This window comes from Oncorhynchus mykiss, chromosome 12 (assembly GCF_013265735.2).
Source record: "Oncorhynchus mykiss isolate Arlee chromosome 12, USDA_OmykA_1.1, whole genome shotgun sequence".
Taxonomy (NCBI): domain Eukaryota; kingdom Metazoa; phylum Chordata; class Actinopteri; order Salmoniformes; family Salmonidae; genus Oncorhynchus; species Oncorhynchus mykiss.
Genome location: NC_048576.1, coordinates 14,618,038 through 14,642,482, shown reverse-complemented (window position 1 = coordinate 14,642,482; position 24,445 = coordinate 14,618,038). Strand labels below are relative to the sequence as shown.

The 24,445-nt window shown below is 44.5% G+C and overlaps 1 protein-coding gene across 2 annotated transcripts in view; it reads right to left on the bottom strand.

Annotated features, from left to right (window-relative positions):
* Positions 1–24,445, bottom strand: part of LOC110537019 (contactin-associated protein-like 4) — a 219,319-nt gene that overhangs the window by 28,817 nt on the left and 166,057 nt on the right. For both annotated transcript variants that reach the window (XM_021622727.2, XM_021622728.2), the window contains exon 18: positions 9,908–10,147. In XM_021622727.2, coding sequence (XP_021478402.2) covers positions 9,908–10,147 — 240 coding nt within the window. The remainder of the gene's footprint in view (positions 1–9,907; positions 10,148–24,445) is intronic.

Genomic DNA, 24,445 nt, shown 5'->3' with positions numbered 1-24,445 from the left:
TAGTCTGCCGATAAGAATACGGTGATTCACTGGGTCAAAAGCCTTGGCCAGGTCAATGAAGAAGGCTGCACAGTACTGTCTTTTATCGATGGCGGTTATGATATCGTTTAGTACCTTGAGCGTGACTGAGGTGCACCCGTGAGCAGCTCAGAAACCGGATTACACAGCGGAGAAGGTACGGTGGGATTCGAAATGGTCAATGATCTGTTTATTAACGTGGCTTTCAAAGACTTTAGAGAGGCAGGGCAGGATGGATATAGGTCTATAACAGTTTGGGTCTAGTGTTACCCCCTTTGAAGAGGGGGATGACCACAGCAGCTTTCCAATCTTTAGGGATCTCGGACGATACAAAAGATAGGTTGAACATACTGGTAATAGGGGTTGCAACAATGGCGGCGGATAATTTTAGAAAGAGACCAGATTGTCTAGCCCAGCTGATTTGTATGGGTCCAGGTTTTGCAGCTCTTTCAGAACATCTGCTATCTGGATTTGGGTGAAGGAGAAGCTGGGAGGCTTGGGCAAGTAGCTGTGAAGGGTGCAGAGCTGTTGGCCGGGGCTGGGGTAGCCAGGAGGAAAGCATGGCCAGCCGTAGAGAAATGCTTATTAAAATTCTCAATTATCGTGGATTTATTGGTGGTGACAGTGTTACCTAGCAGCTGGGAGGAGGTGCTCTTATTCTCCATGGACTTTACAATGTCCCAAAACTTTTTGGAGTTAGAGCTACAGGATGCAAATTTCTGTTTGAAAAAGCTAGCCTTTGCTGACTGCGTGTGTTGGTTCCTGACTTCCCTCAAAAGTTGCATATCGCGGGGACTATTCGATGCGAGTGCAGTCTGCCACGGGATGTTTTTGTGCTGTTCGAGGGCAGTCAGGGCTGGAGTGAACCAGCGCTATATCTGTTCTTAGTTCTACATTTTTTGAAAGGGGCATACTTATTTAAGATGGTGAGGAAATTACTTTTAAAGAATGACCAGGCATCCTCGACTGACGGATGAAGTCAATATCCTTCCAGCATACCCGGGCCAGGTCGATTAGAATGGCTTGCTCGCTGAAGTGTTTTAGGGAGCGTTTGAGAGTGATGAGCGGTGGTCGTTTGACCGCGGACCCATAGCGGATAAAGGCAATGAGGCAGTGATCTCTGAGATCCTGATTGAAAACAGCAGAGGTGTATTTGGAGGGCAAGTTCATCAGGATAATATCTACGAGGGTGCCCATGTTTACAGATTTAGGGTTGTACCTGGTGGGTTCCTTGATAATTTGTGTGAGATTGAGGGCATCTATCTTAGATTGTAGGACTGCCGGTGTGTTAAGCATCTCCCAGTTTAGGTCACCTTACAGAACAAACTCGGAAGATAGATGGGGGACAATCAATTCACATATTATGGTGTCCAGGGCACAGCGGGGGGCTGAGGGGGGTCTATAACAGTGAGAGACTTATTTCTGGATTCATTTTTAAAATTAGAAGCTTGAACTGTTTGGGCATAGACCTGGAATGTATGACAGAACTTTGCAGGCTATTTCTGGAGTAGATTGCAACTCCTCCCCGTTTGGCAGTTCTATCTTGACAGAAAATGTTGTAGTTGGGTATGCAAATCTCAGAATTTTTGGTGGCCTTCCTAAACCAGGATTCAGGCACAGCAAGGACTTCAGGGTTGGCGGAGTGTGCTAAAGCAGTGAGTAAAACAAACTTAGGGGGGCTGATGTTAACATACATGAAACCAAGGCTTTTTCGGTTACAGAAGTCAACAAATGAGAGTGCCTGGGGAAATGCAGGGCCTAGGTTAACCTCCACGTCACCCGAGGAACAGAGGAGGAGTAGGATTAGGGTACGGCTAAAGGCTATCAAAACTGGTTGTCTAGTGCGTTGGGGACAGAGAATAAAAGGAGCAGATTTCTGGGCATGGTAGAATAGATTCAGGGCATAATGTACAGACAGGGGTATAGTGGTGTGAGGGTACAGTGGAGGTAAACCCAGGTACCGAGTGATGATAAGAGAGGTTGCATCTTTGGACGGGCTAGTTATGCTGGGTGAGGTCACCACATGTGTGGGAGATGGGACAAAGGAGTTATCTGAGGCATGTTGAGTGGGACTAGGGGCTCCGCAGTAAACTAAGACAACAATAACTATCCTAAACAACAGTGTACAAGGCATATTGACATTTGAGAGAGACATAAAGCGAGGCATAAAGCAATCACAGGTGTTGATTGGGAATGCTAGTTAAGGCAACAACGGGTAAGACAACAGCTGATCTGCTAAGACAACAACAACAGGTAAAATGGCGATGAATGGGCAGAGAGGGTCGGTTAACTACACACAGGGCCTGAGTTGGGGCAGATTAACAAAAAATAAACAAAATTAAGTACCGTAATTAATGAACAGTCCAGCAGGCATCCGCTATGTAAAGTGATAAAGATAAAGTGATCATAGGGTCTAGTGAACAGCAATAGATGGAACAGGGAAGCCGTGGGGTAGTCGTTACTACACTAGAACGCGGGACACACAGAGTTTAAAGTTAGCAGGCTTGGGTAAGTAGAAGCGTCTGCTCTGACGTCCGGCAAAGCCCGGTTGAGGGCACAGCGGATGGAGTTAAGTCGGCGGACCAGTCGTGGTGGTACGGCGGGGTGCTGTGTCGATAAAGGGTCCAGACCAGATGGCGAAAGAGGTAATTGTAGTTGTAGTAATTTCGTTTGCTAGCCGGGAGATGCGCCTGGCTCGAGGCTAATTGGTGCTAGCTTCGGGGCAGGGGCGTTAGCCACTATAGCCACTTGGTAGCAGCTAGCTAGCAGTGATGATCCGATGCAAAGGTCCAGAGCTTACGGCAAGGATCCAGTGGAGTGGTGAATTCTAGCCATGTTGGGATAGAGTCCTGAAGGCATCGGCTGAGTAGCTGGGTGAACACAGAGTAGGCCGAGAGGTGGGTCTGGCTCAGGGCTAGCTTCGGGGCTGGGTCACTCGGTGGCAGCTAGTTAGATGTGATGATCAGGAGTAATGCTCCAAGGTTTACGTCAGGTATCCGGCATTGTTGTGGAGAAAACAGTCCGATGCTGGCAAGTATTATCCTGGCAACAAAAAAAACAGCTGGTGTCTGTGCAGAAGGAAAGGCCGCTAGCAGTGGCTAACAATGGCTAAAATAGCTAGTAGCTAATGGCTAGTCTATGATGGAGGTTCTGGCTATTAGGTCTAAAACAATAGCGGATCCGTGTCACTTTGGGTGAGGCGGGTTACCGGAAGGTATATTTAATTAAAAAAATGGAAAAGAGATTGAAAAGAGATTGAAATATATACAAAAAATGAAAAATACAAAAGTCCACGAGGACAACACTGCTACGCCATCTTGGATTTAAAATCCCCCATATGGTGGGAGCAATTAAGTTTGGAATGTACTGAATGTATGGAAAGCAATCACATGGCAGGCATAGATAAGGGGAGAGAACCATGGATTAGTGATGAAGGGGGTCGAGGTCAGGTCAGGTCACGTTAAGGGAGAAAGAACAGTTTATGGCCCGTATCACTTAGTGTCCTTCCTAGCAGTAATGATACAATGTTTGTTAAATGGTAGGAGGAGACTCAGCCTAGGAGAAAATGTTAAATATCAGTGCTTGTGTGAAAATGTCTTTGTCTAATGCAGCTGTATGAAGTCACTGAAATCATTAACAAACAGTTGCAGTCTGTTTTGGAATGAGTGGCCAGTAATAAACTGCTTCTGAACATCTTTAAAACTAAGATAATTGTATTTGGTACAAATAGTTCCCTAAGTTCTTGACCTTAGCTGAATCTGGTAATGAATGGTATGGCTAAACAAGTTGAGGAGACTAAATTACTTGGTGTCACCTTAGATTGTAAACTTCCATGGACAAAACATATAGATTCAATGGTTGTAAAGATAGGGAGTGTCACGCCCTGACCTGAGAGAGATTTTTTTATTCTTTATTGGCCAGTGATGATCCATGGCCCGGAGCCTCCAGTGATGATCCATGTCCCGGAGCCTCCAGTGAAGATCCATGTCCCGGAGCCTCCAGTGACGATCCAAGGTCCAGAGTCTCCAGCGACGGTCTGCAGTCCAGAGCCTCCAGCGACGGTCGGCAGTCCGGAGCCTCCAGCGACGGTCGGCAGTCCGGAGCCTCCAGCGAAGGTCGGCAGTCCGGAGCCTCAAGCGACGATCCCCAGTCCGGAGCCTCAAGCGACGGTCCAAGGTCCGGAGCCTCCAGCGACGGTCTGCAGTCCGGAGCCTCCAACGACGGTCTGCAGTCCGGAGCCTCCAGCGACGGTCGGCAGTCCGGAGCCTCCAGCGACGGTCGGCAGTCCGGAGCCTCCAGCGACGGTCGGCAGTCCGGAGCCTCCAGCGACGATCCCCAGTCCGGAGCCTCAAGCGACGGTCCCCAGTCCGGAGCCTCCAGCGACGGTCTGCAGTCCAGAGCCTCCAACGACGGTCTGCAGTCCAGAGTCTCCAGCGACGGTCTGCAGTCCAGAGCCTCCAACGACGGTCTGCAGTCCAGAGCCTCCAACGACGGTCTGCAGTCCAGAGCCTCCAGCGACGGTCGGCAGTCCAGAGCCTCCAGCGACGGTTGGCAGTCCAGAGCCTCCAGCGACGGTCGGCAGTCCAGAGCCTCCAGCGACGGTCGGCAGTCCAGAACCTGCAGCGACGGTCCCCAGTCCGGAGCCTCCAGCGACGGTCCCCAGTCTGGAGCCTCAAGCGACGGTCCCCAGTCCGAGCCTCAAGCGACGGTCCCCAGTCCGGAGCCTCAAGCGACGGTCCCCAGTCCGGAGCCTCAAGCGACGGTCCCCAGTCCGGAGCCTCCAGCGACTGTTCCCAGTCCGGAGCCTCCAGAGACGATCTACGGTCCGGAGTCCGCAACAACGATCTACGGTCCGGAGTCCCCGGTGATGATCCCCGCACCAGAGGCGCCACCGAAGTGTCACGCCCTGATCTTAGAGGGCCTTTTTTATTCTCTATTTGGTTAAGTCAAGGTGTGACTTGGGTGGGCAAATCTATGTTTCTATTTCTTTGTTGGCCTAGCATGGTTCCCAATCAGAGGCAGCTGTTTGTCGTTGTCTCTGATTGGGGATCATACTTAGGCAGCCCTTTTTCCCACCTTAGATTGTGGGATCTTGTTTTTGTGTAGCTGCCTGTGAGCAGCCCAGAATGTCACATTTCACTTTTCTTCTGTATTTGTTTTGGTGAGTTTCATTGATTAAAACATGTGGAACTCTAAGTACACTGCGCCTTGGTCCGCTCATTTCAACGCACGTGACAGGGAGAGGTCTTTTCGTAATAAAGAGATGCTCTTCTTTATTGATACCATACTTCACAAAGCAAATCCTGCAGGCTCTAGTTTTATCTTATCTGGATTATTATCCAGTATTCCTATTTGGTCAAATGCAGCAACGAAATACCTAGTTAAGCTGCAGCTGACCCAGAACAGAGTGACACGTCTTGCTCTTGATTGTAATCAGAGGGCTAATATTAATACAATGCATGCCCGTTTGTCTTGGCCAAGAGTTGAGGAAAGACTGACTGCGTCACTTTTATGAGAAACATTAATGTGCTGGAAATTCCAAATTGTTTGCATAGTCAACTTACACACAGCACTGACACACACACTTACCCAACCAGACATACCACCAGGGATATTTTCACAGTCTCTAGGTCCAGAACAAATTCAAGGAAACGTACAGTATTAAATAGCCAAGAGTGCATGGAACCCCCTTCCATCTTATATAGCACAAGTGAAACGCAAACCTGGTTTCAAAAACAAATAAAGCAACACTTTGCGGCACAACACCTCTCCCCTTGTGACCTACTTGTGTGTAAGTACTGACATGTACAGTATCAGTCAAAAGTTTGGACACTAAATCATTCACGCATTTTTCTTTATTTATACTATTTTCTAAATTGTAGAATAATAGTGAAGACATCAAAACCATGAAATAACACATATTGAATCATGTAGTAACCAAAGTGTTAAACAAATCAAAATATATTTATATTTTAGATTCTTCAAAGTAGCCACCCTTTGCCTTGATGACAGCTTTGCACACTCTTGGCATTCTCTGAACCAGTCCAACTCATCCCAAACCATTTCAATTGGGTTGAGGTCGTGTGATTGTGGAGGCCAGGTCATCTGATGCAGCACTCCATCACTGTCCTTGGTCAAATAGCCCTTACATAGCCTGGAGGTGTGTTTTGGGTCATTGTCCTGTTGAAATACAAATGAGAGTCCCACTAAGTGCAAACCAGATGGTATGGCGTATTGCTGCCAAATGCTGTGGTAGCAATGCTGGTTAAGTGTGCCTTGAATTCTAAATAAATCAGTGTCACCAGCAAAGCACCCCCACACCATCAACCTCCTCCTCCATGCTTCACGGTGGGAACAATACATGCAGAGGTCATCCGTTCACCTACTCTACGTCCTACAAAGACACGGCGGTTGGAACCAAAAATCTCAAATTTGGACTCATCAAACCAAAGGACAGATTTCTACCGGTCTAATGTCCATTGCTCGTGTTTCTTGGCCCAATCAAGTCTTTCTTATTGGTGTTCTTTAGTTTTGCAGCAATTCAACCATGAAGGCCGGATTCACGCAGTCTCCTCTGAACAGTTCATGTTGAGATGTGTCTGTTACTTGAACCCTGTGAAGTATTTATTTGGGCTGCAATCGGAGGTGCTGTTAACTCTAATGAACTTATTGTGTACAGCTGAGCTAACTGCTTAGATTTGTTTAACAATTTTTGGTTACTACATGATTCCATATGTCTTATTTCATAATTTTTAAATCTTCACTTATTATTCTACAAAGTAGAAAATAGTCAAATAAAGAAAAACCCTGGAATGAGAAGGTGTGTCCAAACTCTTGACTGATACTGTATGTAAATTGGAAATTATTTGGTCTGTAATGCATTCTTTGTTATATGTCGGACCCCAGTAAGACTAGCTGTCTGCATTGGCATCAGCTAATGAAGATCCTACTAAAGCAAATCAAATAGCAATCAATGGTATTGTGTCTTTCACTTTGCTTTGTATTCTTTACAAAGATTTTCTCAACTCTGTTAACATTCTGTCCTTGCGTTAACTATTATTAAGCCAATGCAGAGTTTTGAACATGTATTTAAAACGTCAATAAATTTAATAACCCACTTCTTTGTTCTTCTATAAAATGTTCTTCTTACAGACATAATTAACACTATTATGACCTTGTTACTTACAGAACAATACATTCTTTAACTGACAAGAGCTAGACTGTGGAGTAGTAGAGCATCTATAACAAGAACACTAATTAAGAACAGTCTTCAAGTGTTGTGACCAGCGGCTTGGCATGCGGTAAAGAGGTCAATGGAACTCGACCCCAAAATGTGGAAATGACATGGAAATGTGTGGGGGAAAGAGCCATGAGGGAAATATCACTTATCTCCTCATTGCCTCCCAGTAAAATTTGCTTACATTTAGGCTATTGTTTATATGTCTATTTCACGCTATGTTGAGGTAGAAATCGGAGTACAATGCTTGTATGGGTGTCAACCCCAATACATGTTCATGTCATCGTTACCAATCAACTGCATAATAGTTAAAAACGACTTTGACTACCATCAATGATTTCCGTATGCTAGCTTTACTAACCAGCTTATGAGAACAGGTTTTAGCATTTAGCAGTCACTTCTTTTAAACCTGAAAAAGGGACAACTTCTAAATGCTATGCAGTGAAAACAGCCAAATATATCCAAATCGGACTTACACTACATGGCTAAAAGTATGTGGACACCCCTTCAAATGAGTGGATTCAACTATTTCAGCCATACCTATTTCTGACAGGTGTATAAAATCTAGCACACTTCCATGCAATCTCCATAGACAAACATTGGAAGTAGAATGGCCCTGTTTGAGCTGCCCTGGTCAGTTGTAAGTTTTGTTATTGTGAAGTGGAAATGTCTAGGAGCAACAACGTCTCAGCCGTGGAGTGGTAGCCCACACAAGCTTACAGAACAGGATGAGTGCAGCACGTGTAGCACGTAAAAATCATCTGTCCTCGGTTGCAACACTCACTACCGAGTTCCAAACTGCCTCTGGAAGCAACTTCAGCACAACAACTGTTAGTCTGGTTCTTCATGAAATGGGTTTCCATGGCCGAGCAGCCACACAGAGGCCTAAGATCACTATGCGCAATGCCAAGTGTCGGGTGGAGTGGTGTGAAGCTCGCCGTCATTGGACTCGGGAGCAGTGGAAACACGTTCTCTGGAGTGATAAATCACGCTTCAACATCCGGCAGTCTGGTTGACCAATCTGCCACAATGGATAGTGACAACTGTAAAGTTTGGTTGAGGAGGAATAATGGTCTGGGGCAGTTTGCATGGTTCGGGCTAGGCCCTTTAATTCCAGTGAAGGGAAATCGTAACGCTACAGCATACAATGACATTCTAGACAATTCTCTGCTTCCAACTTTGTGGCAACAGTTTGGGGGCGGCCCTTTTCGGTTTCAGCATGATAATGCCACTGAGCACACAGCGATGTCCATAAAGAAATGGTTTGTTGAGATGGTGTGGAAGAACTTGACTGGCCTGCACAGAGCCCTGACCTCCACTCCCTCTAACACCTTTGTGACGAATTGGAACGCCGACAGCGAACCAGGCCTAATCGCCCAACATTGTTGGCTGAAGCTAGTCCCTGCAGCAATGTTCTAACATCTAGTGAAAAGCATTCCCAGAAGAGTAGAGGCCTTTATAGCAGCAAACTGGATACGCCCATGATTTTGGAATGAGATGTTCGATGAGCAGGTGTCCACATACTTTTGGCTATGTAGTGTAAGTAACCACATTGTGGGCCTGTTACAATGCATACATCATGACAGATTTTACGAATATCGTCTTTGTTAGAAGAGATTTGAATGTGCTCAAGTCTGGTCAATGGAACCTCTGTATTCCGTTGACTACGTTACCACATCTACTGTGTCAGTCAGCACTGCCACCATAACTACTGACCGCTTCTACCAGGAAGTGGTCCAAGTCATTCTTATTAAATATTCAACACATCCAATTTTCCAGCCTGCGTCATACAGTTGACCTGCTGATGGCGATGACTCAGAGACATCAAAAGGTGTACAGAAAACACTCCTATATTATTAAGCTCTTGATGTAGCTAACTCACACAGCTGGCAAGTGCATGTTAAGTCATGTTTTAACTCAAGCTCGCTAAGAGGGTCCTCAGAAATAATATGGATTCTTCACTTTTTGATAGTCATCGTTTAGTATGTAAAAATTCTAAATGGCTGTTCTGGAAAGAATTGGAGCCTATAGAGCATTTCAGACGGTTGCTAGGGGACCTTTTTACCAAATAATGTGTTTTTTATGGTTGTGTTTTGCTTTTCATGTACTGTTGTGTATAATAACGTGCTGTCTTATTGTGTATGTGAATGTGTAGTTTAACGTGTTTATTGTATTTTGATGTGTATTGTGGTGCTATACAGGGCTCATCTAGAAAAGAGACCTTGGTCTCAGCATTGACGCCCTGTCAAAATAAAGGTTAAATAAAATGCCCACTCCTTGGTAGGAAGCTACTAAAGGTCAAAATCAAATGACTACAAAAAAATGTAGCTATAAATATGTTCTGTAGAGCTAACCTTATGTATGTTAGCCTTACAATAAAGGAATTAAAAACAGTAGGCTAAACCTCATTAGTTTAATATGGTTATATTTTTCAAATTTTTATTTAACCTTTATTTGACTAGGCATGTCAGTTAAGATACTGTAACCTTGGCGATGGTTTAGAATAGATTGTAGTGTTAAAACATATAAACATGTCCTCTGGTGTTGTGTTGACTGCATCAACATGAACACCACATCCTCTCATGTGGCTGATGAGATGATCACCAGAACCTCAGAGCTTAGAGGTCGATGTGATGCTCATGGTCTATTTACCTCTCTGGCAGAAGGGGCCTGCATAGGCTGAGAGGCCACAGTCGCAGGAGAAGCCGTTGTACATCTCCACGCACCTCCCTTGGTTCTGGCACAGCTCCCCGTAGCTGCTGCAGTGTCCCGGGCAGCCCGGCCTCACCCCGGGCGTGATCTTGGCCCTCTCCTCCAGGTCCAGTGTCCTCCCGTTCAGCTGCAGCGAGCGGATACACCCCAGGAAGCCTTTCATTCTGGAGGCTGTGCCACCTGTCAACACCCAACACAGCACACAGTAAAAACCCATTGTTCCTGTTTCTCTATCTGCAATTCCAAGGGTAGTGGATAAGTAAGATCTCCTATAGGTTATGTACAGTACATACAAACTTCTGTATCTCCTGCCAACACACAAAGCAGAGCAGTCAACCGCTTTGTTCCCGTTTCATAATGCGACTTTCTCTATTTCTTCTTAGTCTGTGTGACGGGGCACGTACCAGAGCTATGTGACACGTCACCCAGCCGCCCTGTGACGGGGCACGTACCAGAGCTATGTGACACATCACCCAGCCACCCTGTGACGGGGCACGTACCAGAGCTATGTGACACGTCACCCAGCCGCCCTGTGACGGGGCACGTACCAGAGCTATGTGACACGTCACCCAGCCGCCCTGTGACGGGGCACGTACCAGAGCTATGTGACACATCACCCAGCCACCCTGTGACGGGGCACGTACCAGAGCTATGTGACACGTCACCCAGCCGCCCTGTGACGGGGCACGTACCAGAGCTATGTGACACGTCACCCAGCCACCCTGTGACGGGGCACGTACCAGAGCTATGTGACACGTCACCCAGCCGCCCTGTGACGGGGCACGTACCAGAGCTATGTGACACGTCACCCAGTCACCCTGTGACGGGGCACGTACCAGAGCTATGTGACACGTCACCCAGCCACCCTGTGACGGGGCACGTACCATAGCTATGTGACACGTCACCCAGTCACCCTGTGACGGGGCACGTACCAGAGCTATGTGACACGTCACCCAGCCACCCTGTGACGGGGCACGTACCAGAGCTATGTGACACGTCACCCAGCCGCCCTGTGACGGGGCACGTACCAGAGCTATGTGACACGTCACCCAGCCACCCTGTGACGGGGCACGTACCAGAGCTATGTGACACGTCACCCAGCCGCCCTGTGACGGGGCACGTACCAGAAAACACATTCAGAGAGCTGACTTTTATCAGCTGTCTGTCTGTTGCCACTGCTCTGGCTGCTAACCTCCCTCTCCTCCTTGTCTTTTCTTTCTCTTCTCTGGAATCTCCCCATACTTCATATTGTTCTTGGAGTTCAGGCAGGGCTTTTCACAACAAAGAATCAATGAGCCTCTCCCCCTGCAAAGCAAGACTCTGGGTTTGTCGGAGTTCTCTTCGAACTGAAAAACGTTTTTTTGTTTGTTTACAAAGCAGTAACACAATGTTGAAGCATTTCCTAGGCAGGCTGTCAAATCTTTAGTCAAATATAATGTAAGAAATCTTTCCTTTCAGGGACCGTTGAATAAAATGTCACTTTCTCATTGTAGACTAACTGATGCTGCAACTGAAAAACATTTTTTTAAACAAAGAAACCCTACAAAGAAAAATAATATTTACCCAGATGAGTCAATTAAGAACACATTTTTATTTACAACTACAGCCTGGCAAGTGTGCTACATTGTTAAAGTATTTCTTATGTATGTGTCAAATAAAATATTATTGAATACTCTTATGCTACAGTAGTAACTGTTGAGTTGGAATAAACTGTAATTTGGTCATCGCAGAGCGGACTTTGGGTAACTGCCCGATGGGATATAATCACGTTTGGGTAATTGTATATCAGAATGGGCTCATGATTCTGAAGTACTGAAGTGTAGAGAGTGTAGAGAGAGAGAGTGTAGAGAGAGTGTAGAGAGAGTAGGGAGAGTAGGGAGAGTGTAGAGAGAGCGAGAGCGAGAGAGAGAGCGCGAGAGAGAGAGATCGCAAGAGCGAGAGAGCGAGAGAGAGCGAGAGAGCGAGAGAGCGAGAGAGAGAGAATGATCAAATATACAGACAACAAATTCCAATTGGCTATACTAAAACTCTTCAACATCAGCCTTAGCTCTAGCATCTTCCCCAATATTTGGAACCAAGGACTGATCACCACAATCCACAAAAATGGAGACAAATTTGACCCCAATAACTACCGCGGGATATGCGTCAACAGCAACCTTGGGAAAATCCTCTGCATTATCATTAACAGCAGACTCGTACATTTCCTCAATGAAAACAACGTACTGAGCAAATGTCAAATTGGCTTATTACCAAATTACCGTACAACAGACCAGGTATTCACCCTGCACACACTAATTGACAACAAAACAAAACAAAGGCAAAGTCTTCTCATGCTTTGTTGATTTCAAAAAAGCCTTCGACTCAATTTGGCATGAGGGTCTGCTATACAAATTGATGGAAAGTGGTGTTGGGGGTAAAACATAAGACATTATAAAATCCATGTACACAAACAACAAGTGTGCAGTTAAAGTTGGCAAAAAACACACACATTTCTTCTCACAGGGCTGTGGGGTGAGACAGGGATGCAGCTTAAACCCCACCCTCTTCAACATACAGTATACATTCAACTTATTTCGTCAGAAAAAAATAATTTCCCCTCCTCTACAAAACAAAGCGCTCCTTCGTAGGCCCACTTCTCCTCAAATAATAGGAGATCTTTTACAGCTGAAAAGAACTCAAAATCTACTTTTATTCTTGCTTTCACTAATCCTTTAAAAACACATCTTATATCCTGCCCATATCCCATTTCTATCTTATGTTTCCTACTCAGAAAAATTGACATCTTAGCTTGTCCCAAAATAAAATTTAACATTTGACATTTTCTTTTCTGTTGTTTACTATATTGAAACCCCAAAATAAAAACAGTGTTATTGAAAAACTCCCCTACAGCTTTAAACAAAGATTCCAGCATTTCCGATAGAGGCTTTATCCTCTCACACTCCATAAAACAGTGAAAAATGGTTTATTTTATATTACAAAAAGGACATCCATCTCTAACATCTGAGTTAATAACAGATACAAAAGCATTAACTGCAATGATGCCATGTAAAACCCTCCATTGCATATCACCAGTACCCTTTTGTAACGGTGGCTTGTACAGTGCTCTCCATACTGGCTTTACCTTGTCATCAATGCCCAATTTTACCCTCCATGGAGTGTCTTTTCTATTTTTCAATTTATCTTTATTCAACACCTTGACACACCCCCTATACAAGTCCTTCCCATTCACCTCATCCAAACCCACCTCCTCCGACCCTCTCAAATCCAGCAATAACGCCTTTCTTTCTGACTCTGAGATATTTGGTGTAATCCCTAGTCTTGGAAATAAGACGTCTTTATCTTGTACCTTCTTCTTGTGGCTACTAAGCATACCCCATTCTTCCGCTGACAGAGCCTTCCTGCAGCTCCCCAGCATTTGTCCGACAATCCTTTCCGACCTCATCCCCAAATGTTCTGCCACCCGTCTTCCATCCATTAAGGCGGGCCCAGCCATGGCCATTAACTGTTTTAAGGTTAGGATTTTCCCCTTCACCAGAATCTTGGAGAAATGTGGAACAGCTGCAGTTGTACAATCCAGTCTTGCCCCATACACCAGAGGTTCCTCCAACAGCCAATGCACTCCGCTGAAGTTCGTCTGGAGACCTTCATTATGCTCCACACTCTGAGAAGGCCTCTGTAAAACGGAGGTACTCCCTCCCTAGAAATCTGGCTACTATCAACCAGAAATAAAGCCTTCTTTAAACCTAATCCTCCAACCCGCTGTAATACAAGACCTGTCACCCCTCTCCACACCACATCTTCCGGTCCATAAAGCAACCTTTGAATAAACTGAAACCGGAAAGCAGCAGCCCTACTAGCAAGATGTACAAGACCTTGTCCCCCCTCCTCTTTTGACAAATACAAAACACTTTGTGGAACCCAGTGATATTTATCCCAAAAGAAATCCACAATAATTGCCTGTATCTTAGCCAGAAGGCCAGATGGTGGTTCTAAAACTGACAACCGATGCCACAGTGCAGAGGCAATCACATTGTTAACTATAATAGTGCGCCCCCTATATGACATACGAGATAGTAACCAACGCCATCTCCTCATCCTCCCTTCCACCATTTCAACCACCCCACTCCAATTTTTTTCCATAGTCCCCTCATCTCCTAGGTACACTCCAATATACTTAAAACCTCCCTTACACCATTCTAGCCCCCTTGGCAAAGCCATGATCCCTCCAGACCATTCTCCAATCTGTAAAGCACAACTCTTTTCCCAATTTACCTTTGCAGAGGATATTCCCCTAAAACGATCAACCATTAGACTCAAGCTATCCACCTCCGCTTGATTTTTCACTAACACAACTACATCATCAGCATAGGCTTAGAGACGAATAGGAGGAATATCCTCTGAAAAGTACACCCCTGCAATGCGACTTGTAATGCTATTTAGTAGTGGCTCTATAGCAATGGCATATAACATTCCTGACAAAGAACATCCCTGCCTAATACCTCTACACACTTTAAAAGGAGCACTCAAACCACCGTTAACTTTCAATACACTTTCAATGTCACCATATATCACCTTTATCATGGCAATAAAACCAGAGCTGAACCCAAACGCCTCAAACGTATGCCATAAATATTGATGTTCAACTCGGTCAAATGCCTTTTCCTGATCAATTGAAATTAGACCAGCATCCAACCCAATAGCCCTAGAGACGTCCAAAAAATCACGAATCAGAGAAATGTTATCCCCTATCTGCCTGCCAGGAACACAGTAGGACTGATCCGTATGTATGATTTGCCCCATCACCTCCCTCAGCCTGTTGGACAAAGCCTTTGACAATATCTTATAATCAGTGCACAATAAAGCCACCGGCCTCCAGTTCTTCACCTCCCTCTGGTCACCCTTTTTGGGCAGTAGGGTGAGGACAGCCCTTCTGCAGCTTATTGGTAGTAACCCTCCAGTTAAACTATCATTAACTACTTCTAACCAATCCTCTCCCAACATAGCCCAAAAAGACTTAAAAAAGTAAACGGGAAGCCCATCAATGCCTGGTGCCCTTCCATTTTCCATGCCTTTTAATGCAGTGTATAAATCCTGCAAAGACAATGGTTGCTCAAGCTCAACCTGAGCTTCTGCAGCCACCTTTGGGAGCCCATCAAAGAACTGCTGTGTCACTGTTTTATCCTCTTTGTACTCACACTTGTAGAGCTCAGCATAGAACTCTACTGCCCTCTTTATAATTTCACTAGGACTAGTGAGCTCTTGTCCAACAGCTGATTTGAGACAATTAATAATTTTTCTTTGTCCATTCTTTTTCTCTAAACCAAAGAAAAATTTGGATGAGGCATCTATTTCAGATATTCCCTGAAACTTACTTCTCACCAATGCCCCCTATGCTCTGATACCCAGCAGGTCTGCCAATGCAGCTTTTCTCCTCTTGAGGGCCTGAGTATGGCCTCGATCTCCTGTGGTCTCAACCAACGTCATGAGTTCCACTATTTCAAACTCTAGGGCTTTCATTGATCTGGTGATATCCTTGGTGACATTCCTCGTGTATTGATTACAAAATTGTTGAATCTGGATTTTCCCTATATCCCACCACTGTTGAAGGGATACAAAACTGGCCTTTTGAGACCTCCACCTCTCCCAGAAAAAACTGAAACAGTTCCTGAAATGAGCATCACTCAATAAAGTTATATTAAAATGCCAGTATGCGCTTTTGGGTTTTACATCGTTAATTAACGCCACCTCTGTTATTAAACAATGATCAGAAAATCCCACTGGGGTTATCACACTTGATTTACTGACCTGAGATTGATGCTCAAAAACATAAAACCTATCTAACCTGGCCATAGAGATGATGTTCTCCCTCACATGCGCCCAGGTGTACTGCCTTGTTCCTCCATGTTGACTCCGCCAAATATCACACAGTTCATGTGTTACAATGAGGCGTTTTAAAAAAGTCCTTGAGGCTATATGAGGTTCTTGGTGATTTCTATCTAAATCGCTAACTGTGCAGTTAAAATCCCCAGCAATAAATAAATCATCTTCTTTGTTACATTTCTCAATGGTATTTGATAATGTCTCTAAAAAACATACCCTCTCAACTGTCACCACTGGGGCATATACATTTATCAGACACATAGTGATGTTTTCATACCTTGCTCTAACTTTTAATAACCTCCCCTCAACTACCTCTTCAACCTCATATGACAAAGGCAAAAACCCTTTTGAGAACAAGATAACCACACCCCCACTTTTTGAGTTTTTATGACTACACACCACTGTCCCCCCCCCCCCCCCCCCCCCCCCCACTCCAGTTGCCACATAACTTAATTTTCCAAATTACTATGCGTTTCTTGTAGAAAATGTATGTCACTTCCCTTTCCCCTAATTAACTCATACCCCATGGTTTTTTTTTTACCCTCTCTTGCCCCATTTACGTTTAAAGAAGAAATCTTAAAACTTCTCATGGATGGAAAAAAAAATAAAAAAAATACAGAGGAAGATACAGCCACCACATCTCTTTACAGAGTTAAAACTGCAACTGAACTCTTTAATTTTCTTTAGAATTCACATCACTTATCACTCTCGTGACCACTTTCTTGAGTCTAGCAATTTCAGGGCTTTTCAAACTTCCCCCTGTAATTTTTGACATCAGAATCTTTGCTGATTCAATAAACAATTCACGTCCAGGGAAAAAATCAGTTACATTGTAATGCTGCATATATTTCTTCCCTTTTGTCAACTTCAGAAATTGACGTATCTTCTCGATCCCATACCTCCCTTCCACCCCATTTATCTCACTATATTGTTGTAACGCATCAGATGACTCACTCTCGCTATCCTCCCCAGAAGAAAACTCCACCATCTCTACAACTTGTTCATCTTCAACTGATTTATCAATCTCTACCTTTCTCTTAGAATTAGAACCTTCACCACCCCTTAAATTCTTCCTTTTACTCCTCGGTATTTTGAAAACATCCGCTTCCTTTTCCGTTATTTCAATCTCCTCTTGACCTCCAATTTCATTTTCCAGCACCACCTCAGCGACGGCAGTCGCAATCTCACCTACTGTTTCCCCTCCCTCTTTGTTCTGATCTACCTTAATTGCCCCCGTATCCACAATGCCTTCCTCTCCTACTTTTCCAACCACATCTGCCCACCTTCTCTCTTCCCCTGCACCCTTAGCATGTTCATCCCTTCGCGGTGGTGCGTTAGTTGCACCAGCACTAGAGCTACTACCAGGCTCAGCGCGCTCATTCTCGGGACAACTACGCACCAAATGCCCCTCTCTTCCACAGCCAAAGCATTTCATTGATTCAGTAGATGCATAGAAGACATAATCAAATCCATCAATCTTAAAACTGAACGCTAAATTCAGTTCATCTCCGTCCTTTTTTAAAATCATATGCACTTGTCTCCTATGAGACACGACATGTTTCAACAACGGAGATTTGCATCCAAAAAGAACCTTCTTTATTGTAGATACGATTTGACCATGGCGAGATAACTCTCGCTCCAACACTTCATCTCTAACAAATGGTGGCACGTTAGTATAAAAAGTATAAAAAAAAGTCAGATAAACTTAGATTTTTTTTGTCAGGAACATATACAGTATGCTACCCTCGACAACATAACCTTCACTCCAAATCAAAACTCAAAACTCAAAATTCCTTTAGCACAACAATGGCAGGGGGGTCAAGCAGTCTACTCCAACCAAATGGAGAGGCCTTAGAAGCTGCCTCCTGCTGTTCAGAGGTAATTAAAATACAGTACCCTGTGTATGTAAAGAATGATAAGGCAAGAAAAGATTAGAAAATGAAGCTCCTTATGAAAAATCAAGTGACATTTTTTGCTGACTATTACAAAAATGGGAACATCAGCAACCTTATCTTCCACACAAACCATCCCCTGGAATGGCACAGTGCTACATTAGCACACTACCCTTTTGTTAAGAATTGAGAGGCGTGGAAACTCAGGGTACTTGACAACGAGGACTCTGAGTCAGCTAATATAAATCTCTATAAGTCTGGAACAGTAATGGTACAGGGCAACCCCAAACAGTTTCAGCTGGACTTTCACCTAATCAAAGAATTAGCCCAGCAGGAGAAGCTCTCCCTTGAGAAAGATACCCCCACCCCGAGTGGGTCAGACCAGACCTCTTCATTATATAACCCCACAGACGAGCCACCCCCAGCGGAAAGTCAACCTCCCAGCACAGAGTACTACCCTCTCATTGAAATGAAGGATACATTTACCCAGCTGGAGGTAAGGCAGGTGGAGCTGGAACAGCAGGTGATTACACGCCAGTCAGCACAGACCCAGACAACAGTCCAGCACAACAACACTCGCCTAACCAGACCCGGAGTGCTGGAGGTGGAGAGAGACATATCTGCACTCTGGACAGTGGTGAGACAACTTCAACAGGAGAAAGAGCAGGAGCAGGAGAAGAACAGAGCACTAGAGGAGAGGATGAGACTGCTGGAGGAGAAGTTGAGGGGGGTGGCGGGTGACAGAGAACAACCCACTAGAGAGGTGGCCACCTCAGCAGAGAAGCCAGCAGAACAGCCCACCTCAGCACCCGACAAAAGTCTCAACACCACAGCAGAAGTCCACACCAGACCCTGACCATAGCGTCTACATCACAGCAGAACAGACAAATGAAGAACCCCAAGCCCAGCGGCTCTCACCCCCTCTGAGCACCCCCCCTGTCAGCCACCCTGATAGCCCTTCTGACAACCCCCCCCTTCTCCTTATGGACTCAAATGGGAAATATATACAAGAAAAAAAACTTTTTCCCCCAAACACAATGTGTCTAAACTCTGGTGTCCAAACACCCAGCGCGCCCTAGACCTTCTGTCTGAGGACCAACTAGCCACATAATAATACACACAGGCACAAACGACCCGAGAGCACAGCAGGAAAGGGTGGCCACAGCACTTAAGGGAGTGATTGAAAAAGCTTCTTCTACTTTCCCCAACGCACAAGTGGTTATCTCCACCCTGCTACCACGAAAATACTTCCACCCTGCCATAATACAGCGGGTAAACGCAAGTATTTCCCGGGACTGGCCCACCACTCCACCCTCGACTTGAACAGCCTTTATGACCAGGTCCACATATACAAGGCAGCAGTGCCCACCACTCCACCCTGAACTTGAACAGCCTTTATGACCAGGTCCACCTATACAAGGCAGCAGTGCCCACCACTGCACCCTGGACTTGAACAGCCTTTATGACAAGGTCCATCTATACAAGGCAGCAGTGCCCACCTTTCACCTTTATTTAACCAGGTAGGCTAGTTGAGAACAAGTTCTCATTTACAACTGCAACCTGGCCAAGCTAAAGCATAGCAGTGTGAACAGACAGCAACACAGAGTTACACATGGAGTAAACAATAAACAAGTCAATAACACAGTAGGAAAAAAAAGAAAGAGTCTATATACATTGTGTGCAAAAGGCATGAGGAGGTAGGTGAATAATTACAATTTAGCAGAATAACACTGGAGTGATAAATGGTCAGATGGTCATGTGCAGGTAGAGATACTGGTGTGCAAAAGAGCAGAAAAGTAAATAAATAAAAACAGTATGGGGATGAGGTAGGTAAATTGGTGGGCTATTTACCGATGGACTAAAGGACATCGCTCTCAAACGTAGCCCCAACACTTCACACAGGAGCAACAGATCAATAGACACAACGCCCAGACCAGCAAGATACCCTCCCAGACCTGCGGGACCAACAACATTGGACACTTCATGGAACACAAAGCCTTCACTATATCATCCTGGAATATCCAAGGCCTGAGGTCATCTGCCTTTGGCCTAAAGAGCAGGAACCCGGACTTCACCAAAGAAATCGGTAATACAGACATTGTCATCCTGCAAGCAACCTGGTATAGAGGAGACGGACCCACTGGTTGCCCTCTAGGTTACAGAGAGCTGGTAGTCCCATCCACCAAACTACCAGGTGTGAAACAGGGAAGGGACTCAGGGGGTATGCTAATTTGGTATAGAGCAGACCTAACTCACTCCATTAAATGAATCAAAACAGGAACATTTTACATTTGGCTAGAAATTAAAAAGGAAATTATTTCATTAGAGAAACATGTCCTCCTGTGTGCTACCTATATCCCCCACTAGAATCCCCATACTTTAATGAAGACAGCTTCTCCATCCTGGAGGGGCAAATCAATAATTTCCAAGCCCTGGGACATGTACAGTGCCTTGCGAAAGTATTCGGCCCCTTTAAACTTTGTGGCCTTCTGCCACATTTCAGGCTTCAAACATAAAGATATAAAACTGTATTTTTTTGTGAAGAATCAACAACAAGTGGGACACAATCATGAAGTGGAACGACATTTATTGGATATTTCAAACTTTTTTAACAAATCAAAAACTGAAAAATTGGCCGTGCAAAATTATTCAGCCCCTTTACTTTCAGTGCAGCAAACTCTCTCCAGAAGTTCAGTGAGGATCTCTGAATGATCCAATGTTGACCTAAATGACTAATGATGATAAATACAATCCACCTGTGTGTAATCAAGTCTCCGTATAAATGCACCTGCACTGTGATAGTCTCAGAGGTCCGTTAAAAGCGCAGAGAGCATCATGAAGAACAAGGAACACACCAGGCAGGTCCGAGATACTGTTGTGAAGAAGTTTAAAGCCGGATTTGGATACAAAAAGATTTCCCAAGCTTTAAACATCCCAAGGAGCACTGTGCAAGCGATAATATTGAAATGGAAGGAGTATCAGACCACTGCAAATCTACCAAGACCTGGCCGTCCCGCTAAACTTTCAGCTCATACAAGGAGAAGACTGATCAGAGATGCAGCCAAGAGGCCCATGATCAGTCTGGATGAACTGCAGAGATCTACAGCTGAGGTGGGAGACTCTGTCCATAGGACAACAATCAGTCGTATATTTCACAAATCTGGCCTTTATGGAAGAGTGGCAAGAAGAAAGCCATTTCTTAAAGATATCCATAAAAAGTGTCGGTTAAAGTTTGCCACAAGCCACCTGGGAGACACACCAAACATGTGGAAGAAGGTGCTCTGGTCAGATGAAACCAAAATTGAACTTTTTGGCAACAATGCAAAACGTTATGTTTGGCGTAAAAGCAACACAGCTGAACACACCATCCCCACTGTCAAACATGGTGGTGGCAGCATCATGGTTTGGGCCTGCTTTTCTTCAGCAGGGACAGGGAAGATTAAAATTAAAATTGACGGGAAGATGGATGGAGCCAAATACAGGACCATTCTGGAAGAAAACCTGATGGAGTCTGCAAAAGACCTGAGACTGGGACGGATATTTATCTTCCAACAAGACAATGATCCAAAACATAAAGCAAAATCTACAATGGAATGGTTCAAAAATAAACATATCCAGGTGTTAGAATGCCCAAGTCAAAGTCCAGACCTGAATCCAATCGAGAATCTGTGGAAAGAACTGAAAACTGCTGTTCACAAATGCTCTCCATCCAACCTCACTGAGCTCGAGCTGTTTTGCAAGGAGGAATGGGAAAAAATGTCAGTCTCTCGATGTGCAAAACTGATAGAGACATACCCCAAGCGACTTACAGCTGTAATCGCAGCAAAAGGTGGCGCTACAAAGTATTAACTTAAGGGGGCTGAATAATTTTGCATGCCCAATTTTTCAGTTTTTGATTTGTTAAAAAAGTTTGAAATATCCAATAAATGTCGTTCCACTTCATGATTGTGTCCCACTTGTTGTTGATTCTTCACAAAAAAATACAGTTTTATATCTTTATGTTTGAAGCCTGAAATATGGCAAAAGGTCGCAAAGTTCAAGGGGGCCGAATACTTTCGCAAGGCACTGTACTAGTCTGTGGCGACCTAAATGCCAGAACCGGACAAGAACCTGACACCCTCAGCACACAGGGGGACAAACACCTGCCAGCAGGTGACAGCATTCCCTCCCCCATATATGCCCTCCTAGGCACAACTATGACAACATAACCAACAAAAACGGGTCACAACTCCTGCAGCTCTGTCGCACGCTGGGTATGTACATAATCAATGGTAGGCTTCGAGGGGACTCCTATGGTAGGTACACCTATAGCTCATCTCTTGGCAGTAGTACTGTAGACTACTTTATCACTGACCTCAACCCAGAGTCTCTCAGAGCGTTCACAGTCAGCCCACTGACACCCCTATCAGACCACAGCAAAATCACAGTCAACTTGAACAGAGCAATACTCAATCATGAGGCATCAAAGCCAAAGGAACTGAGTAACATTAAGAAATGTATTGCAATGGAATGCTGTATTTCACAATTTCACAAAATGTCAAAATTTCTTGGCTTGCAATGTATCGCAATTCAGTAAAGCTGGGCCCATCGACCATCAATGAATAGGCTAGGATATTCTACATGCAACAGAACGAAGACCGAATACACACTTGCATCATTAGCGAAGAGAAAGAGCAGGAGAGCCAGCTGAACTGTGATTTAAATTTTGTAGTGAAAAAAACAAAAAAAACATTGTTTTTCCATCACAGATTTTTCTTAAAGTTAAGGATACCAAATTCCCTACACCCCTAGTCACCAGATCTCAACCAAATGTAACACTTATGGGAGATTCTGGAGCAGCGCCTGAGACAGAGTTTTCCACCACCATCAACAAAACACCAAATTATGGAATTTCTTGTGGAAGAATGGTGTTGCATCCCTCCAATACAGTTCCAGACACGTGTAGAATCTATGTCAAGGTGCATTGAAAGTGTTCTAGCTCGTGGTGGCCCAACGCCCTATTAAGACACTTCATGTTGCTGTAGTGAGGTGCGTACTGGCGGCAGAGAAGTCAGGCGCAGGAGAGTGAAAACTGATTTACAACGGTGTCGTTTAATATCCATTAACCACCGTCAACAGAACAATACAATAAATGGGTCAAACAAAACCCGGTAAATACCAGCATACCGTGCATAAGCACTACAATAAACAATTACCGACAAGGACATGGGGGGAACAGAGGGTCAAATACACAACATGTAATTGATGGAATTGGAACCAGGTGTGATGGAAGACAAAACTAAATCAATGGAAAATGAAAAGTGGATCAGCGATGGCTAGAAGGTCGGTGACTTCGACCGCCAAACGCCGTTCGAACAAGGAGAGGGACCAACTTCGGCGGAAGTCGTGACAGTTGCGGTTTCCTTAATTTTGGCAGTTTGGCTAACTGTAGATGGTGTGTTCATCTACTGGCATGCCGATGTGTGCGACAGTATTGGTTCACAGTGTGTGGTCTCATCATAAGATGTGTACTGAAAAAGAGTGCCAACATGTCGTGGTCTCCGATAGAGGTGCCAGTTCAGATTATAGGTGCACATCCCGGTAAGAGGACAGAAATCACCAGTAGGACACAGATGCACAGAACACACTTTTATTGCCACGCTCAAGACAGGCGCACACACATAGTAAACAGGAAGTGGACTAGGTGTAAGTGAAAGTGATAGTGGTTTCTGTAATGGAACAGAAAGGGGAATGAATTACACAACAGTAATAACAGTGATGCTAGACGCTATGTAGCATAGGCTAGCGGTAATAGTATAGCTATATAACATTATAGCAGCAATGAACATGGCATAGTATACAGCCAGTAGAAGGTATTAGTATAACATCATATTAGTCTGGTAGCCTAGTGGTTAGAGAGTTGGGCCAGTAAGCTAAAGGTTGCTGGATTGAATCCCTGAGTTGACCACTTCAAAATCTGTCATTCTGTCCCTGAACAAGGCAGTTAACCCACTGTTCCTAGGCCGTGTCATTGTAAATAAGAATTTGTTCTTAACTGACTTGCCTAGTTAAATAAAGTTTAAATTAAATAAAAATAAATAAAAAACACAGTATGTACAGGTCAACTAGAGTTAGTGAGGTTAGCAGTATTGGCTAACATAGCACACAGTATAGCAATGTATACAGTGCCTTGCGAAAGTATTCGGCCCCCTTGAACTTTGCGACCTTTTGCCACATTTCAGGCTTCAAACATAAAGATATAAAACTGTATTTTTTTGTGAAGAATCAACAACAAGTGGGACACAATCATGAAGTGGAACGACATTTATTGGATATTTCAAACTGTTTTAACAAATCAAAAACTGAAAACTTGGGCGTACAAAATTATTCAGCCCCTTTACTTTCAGTGCAACAAACTCTCTCCAGAAGTTCAGTGAGGATCTCTGAATGATCCAATGTTGACCTAAATGACTAATGATGATAAATACAATCCACCTGTGTGTAATCAAGTCTCCGTATAAATGCACCTGCACTGTGATAGTCTCAGAGGTCCGTTAAAAGCGCAGAGAGCATCATGAAGAACAAGGAACACACCAGGCAGGTCCGAGATACTGTTGTGAAGAAGTTTAAAGCCGGATTTGGATACAAAAAGATTTCCCAAGCTTTAAACATCCCAAGGAGCACTGTGCAAGCGATAATATTGAAATGGAAGGAGTATCAGACCACT